At 43.8% G+C, this 4,427-nt stretch overlaps 1 protein-coding gene across 1 annotated transcript; it reads right to left on the bottom strand.

Annotated features, from left to right (window-relative positions):
- Positions 1–339: 339 nt before the first annotated feature.
- LOC119312946 (F-box/FBD/LRR-repeat protein At1g13570-like) lies at positions 340–3,943 on the bottom strand. The gene is made up of 5 exons (XM_037588740.1): positions 3,699–3,943; positions 3,076–3,450; positions 1,580–2,440; positions 1,350–1,493; positions 340–786 (listed from the first exon to the last, which is right to left on the bottom strand). The coding sequence occupies exons 2-5, from the start codon at positions 3,442–3,444 to the stop codon at positions 475–477; spliced, it is 1,686 nt and encodes a 561-aa protein (XP_037444637.1). The 5' UTR covers positions 3,445–3,450; positions 3,699–3,943; the 3' UTR covers positions 340–474.
- Positions 3,944–4,427: the final 484 nt, after the last annotated feature.

Genomic DNA, 4,427 nt, shown 5'->3' with positions numbered 1-4,427 from the left:
ATTCCTAAATATTTGTCTTTCTAGAGATTTCAAAAAGTAACTACATACGGAGCAAAAATGAGTGAATCTACACTCTAAAATACGTCTATATACATCCGTATGTGGTAGTCCATTTGAAATCTCTAAAAAGACAAATATTTAGGAACGGAGGGAGTAAAACAACTAGGGCTGCATGTCTGGTAAAATAGATAAGACCTGTGATTTGATTTTGTACATGTCACACAGGGAGAAAGCATATGTCATCCAAACCACAGTGAAAGGCTGAAAGCGTGAATCTCAGGAGGTTTAAATAGAGTTGTACACAGGGAGTACTGTAGAGAAGCGCTAATAGTGTGCAGATTTATGCAAAAGGGAAGTATGTTTATTCAATATAATGGACCGTGCACAAGAATACATAGCGGCAACTTGCCGACGCATTGGATTTTCCAGCCCCTAGCTAGATATGCACTGTGCATCCCAATGTCAACAGATTTGTTAAAGTAACATTAAGATGCACCTGGGCGAAATCTTCCCTTCAAGATACTTTTTAGCAGTTCTATGGACCAGGTCAATAACCGTTTTCGCATCCTTTTTATGACCTTCTAGGAGATATTTTTCTGATTGATCTATAGTTAAACCTTCCAATGCAGGGGCATTTTCCACCATATGCATAAGGAACTCAACTTGGCCAGTGCATGCTTTAAATCCTGTAACATGCAAACTCTTCAAGTTGTTGAACAGACACTCCGGTAGCTTCCTGATAGATTCAGGTTCTTGTACCAAATGGATATAACCAGGGAAACAAAACTGCAAGTTTGAATAAAAAATGAAGCATGATGAGAAGGTTTGTGATTAACCACTTGTTCACTGTATCTATTGTCAAATGTCAAGAACATATTGTGTTTAGAGCAACTCGCTGATAGACTTTTATCAAACTGTCATTTTATTTCATTAAAGATTTAGAGTGAATAAAAACTACTCCCTCTGTCCCATAAATATAAGATCATTTTGCAAGCTGTTTTAGCTTGCAAAACGATGTTATATTATGGGACGGAGGGAGTAGTAGCTTAAAAACAAAGCGAGTTGGATAAAGAACAGCAGGTAAAGTCTAAGAGTGTATCTCCATCCATCAGTTCCAGGACAGCATATGCAATAACATAGATAAAAAAACAAATTGTCCAGCAAGCTTAAAAACAAAGAGAGTTGGATAAAGAACATCAAGTAAAGTCTAAGAGTATATCTCCATCCATCAGTTCCAGGACAGCATATGCAATAACACAGATAAAAAGAAATTGTCCAGCACAACAGTTTGCTTACTAAAAAGAAATGTATGGAGTACCAGCAAAGAAGAAACCAATATGAATACTTACGTGCAGCTCTAACTTCTCAATGAAAGGAGCAGACCTCAGAAAAGAGACCAAGGATAAGACATCCAATCCTTCGACATAGACCAACCTCAATTGCAAATATGTCATTCTAGAAAACATGCATCGGTAATGCATCAAACGGGGAATCTGAAAGATAAATAACCAAAGGTCATGACACGATAATGTGATGTTATAAGAAAAATCATGACTTAAAGGATGGTCCAAGAGCAAACCTCTGGTGGTTTACAGTCCATGTCGAGGGTTAGATGTTGCACATTTTTAAGCACTTTACCAAGTAAAGTAATGGCGCGCTCAAAAGTGACTGTAGAAAACCATATATCTGCACATACCAGTTCTAATGATTTATTGAGGTCAATAGGCACCTTCCTTCCTTTGTATATAAAAGTTGCAAGATTCACCGTATCGAATGCTATACTTGTTACATCGCAGTACACAAGTTTCAAGTGCAGTAGATGAGGCAGCGGGCCATTAACCTTTAGTTCACCATTGAGATGGCATCTAACCATACTCAGCCACTCTAGATTACAGCAGTTTGACAACATATGTGGAATATCCTTCCCATTGACATTCACTAAGTTTAAGTCAAGCTTCCGTAGGTTAGGGAAGCCATTAAACTGCATTGGTGGCTGGAAATCTACAAAGCTAAGATGAATTTTCTGTAGACGGTGTACACTGTCCTTGTCTAAAAGCTTAAATGGGAATTTGTACTGACCATCACGACCTGGAAGTTGATGCTCTTGTGGTGCTAAATCAAAAACTAATGCCTTTGCACTTGATGATACAGCAAAACGAACCCAATTATTGAGGTGTTCAACAAACATCCTGTTCAAATCAATTTTGATCGCAAGCTCTTCAAACAACTTGCCACGGCACTGTGCCAAGACCCTATTAACAATGCGAATGAACGCTAGAGCATATACTTGTTTCCCATATCTGTTGTTGCCACATATTGTACTTCCGTCAAAACTCAGTTTAGGACAAACTGTCCACAAGTATCTCCATTTCCTTGATACGGCACTGGTTCTTACAGCCTCTTTCAGAGACAACTTTGAAAAAATTGTGCACAGCACGCCCTGCAGAACAAAAAATATATTATAAATGAACACAAGTAGACATGAGTAATCTGCAATCAAGAGACGAGATGGAGCACGAGATTTTGGTGCAGTGCCTCTGGAAGGTCTCCAAACAGATCAATCGCTGATTCATTGGCATCAATTGGCCCGTGATGGATGTAGTCAGATATAACTCCACAGATGAGAATGCAGCACAGTTTACATCGATCGTTCCCTATTATTCCCTTGGCATGGATTACTCCGCAAAGCAGAATGCTCAGCAGTTGAAACTGGCCGTTGGCTATCTGCTTTCGATGGAATGCTTCATGCCGTTGAATGTGCTTGCATAAAGAGCTCTGAAAGCCAGAATGCTCAACGGTTCGAGCTGACGGCTTACTGTTCCGCTGCCTATGCGGAGTTGCCTTGGATGGCAATGATCGGCCACTGTAGTTGTGAAGTTGAGGATGTTCCCCATTCTGAACTGCAATGGAGGATATGGAGAAAACCAAAAAAAATTACCTTAGTAGCAGTATTATGATAACAGAGCAAGTGGAGTGGTGTGTCAGTATTCATAAGAAATCAGTTGCAAACAAGTAGTAGAAATTAGTACTCTGCAACCAACAGACTGGCTGGACCACGAGATTTTAGTGTAGTACCTCTGGAAGGTCTCCAAGCAGATCAACCGCTGGTTCCTCTGCGCCATGAGCGATGTAGTCAGACAAAACTCCACAGATGAGAATGCCACACAGTTTGAACGGATCGTTTGCTGTAATTCCCTCGGCACGGATTGCTCCGCAAACCAGAATGGTCAGCAGTTGAAACCGGCCATTCGATATCTGCTTTCGACAGAACGCTTCACTACGTCCTATGTGCTCAGACATAGCCCTGAAAGCCAGAATGCTCAGCGGTTCAAACTGATGGCCTGCTATCCTGCTGCTGCTGGTGGCTCGTGGGTGGAGTTGCCTTGGATGGCAACGATCCACAACTGCAGTTGTTCCAAGCATGACGGTGAGCATGTTCCCCATTGTAAACTGCAAAACACAAGGAGAAGCCTAATTAAAACAGTTTTTCTTATTCTTTTGAGGATATTGAAACAGTTTTTCTTATTTTTCTGAGGATATTAAAACAGTTTTTCTCTAACAAATTTTCATAAGTCACCCTCCCCTCTTCACACACACAAAAAAGTTGCTTCCTTTACTGGGGGCAGGGGCGGATCCAGCGTGTACCCAGAATTTCTCGAGGCGGCAATGGATTTGAAGTAATCATGGGTGAGAGATACCTCAGAAACCAGTTGCCGGAATTATCGAGCAGGGAGATCGAACGGCGACGGGAAGGGGAACGGTGATGGCGGCCCGTGAAAGGCGGAGGGGTTCGGGTGGGCGCCGCGGAGGAGAAGAGGTACACCGGCAGCGGCAGATCGAGCTGCGGTGGGTGGGTCGGTCGGACGGACTGAGGAGAGTACGGCGAGGAGTCGGGGAGGAAGGTATCCGTGCCTGCCGGCGGCGAGGAAAAACGATGGGGAATTCTGGTGGCACTTCTTTTCGGCTTTATTTTAGCAGTAGATACAGTCCGAACACTGCATCTATAACCGGACCACCCATACCGGCCCAAAAGCCCGACGAGCTTTTTTTTTTAGGGTAAAGCCCGACGAGCTGTCCGGTCACTCTTCGGACCCAAAAACCATACACCCAACCACGCCGTTTAAATCCGACCCAAACGTCCAGATTGATCGACAGTCCCCATATTCAGCCCCATGCCTAGGGCGGATATGAAAATGCCCAGACGCGTCCGGTCATGCCTGCCATATAAGACTAACCGCTAGGACCCACGTGGTCACGCGGAGACCGTTGGTCCAACGGGCACCTCCTCCGGTCCGCGCCGCGTGGCGCCGCTCTAGCGTGCCACCCAAGAAAGCAAGTCCGGCTATTTAAGCCGGACGACGACAACCCAACCTTAGCCTATCCCCGTTCCTTCCCTCTCCCTCCCACTTGCATCGCCAACTTTCATC

Source organism: Triticum dicoccoides, chromosome 5B (genome assembly GCF_002162155.2).
Source record: "Triticum dicoccoides isolate Atlit2015 ecotype Zavitan chromosome 5B, WEW_v2.0, whole genome shotgun sequence".
NCBI classification, from domain to species: domain Eukaryota; kingdom Viridiplantae; phylum Streptophyta; class Magnoliopsida; order Poales; family Poaceae; genus Triticum; species Triticum dicoccoides.
Note: the sequence above shows the minus strand (reverse complement) of the source record. Positions and strands in the feature narration are given on the sequence as shown.

Coding starts and splice junctions, on each gene's coding strand:
- LOC119312946 (XM_037588740.1), bottom strand. CDS start 3,444: ATGGGGAACATGCTCACCGTCATGCTTGGAACAACTGCAGTTGTGGAT. Junction 1,494..1,579: donor TGGACTGTAAACCACCAGAG/GTTTGCTCTTGG, acceptor TTTATCTTTCAG/ATTCCCCGTTTGATGCATTA. Junction 787..1,349: donor TTGAGAAGTTAGAGCTGCAC/GTAAGTATTCAT, acceptor TCAAACTTGCAG/TTTTGTTTCCCTGGTTATAT.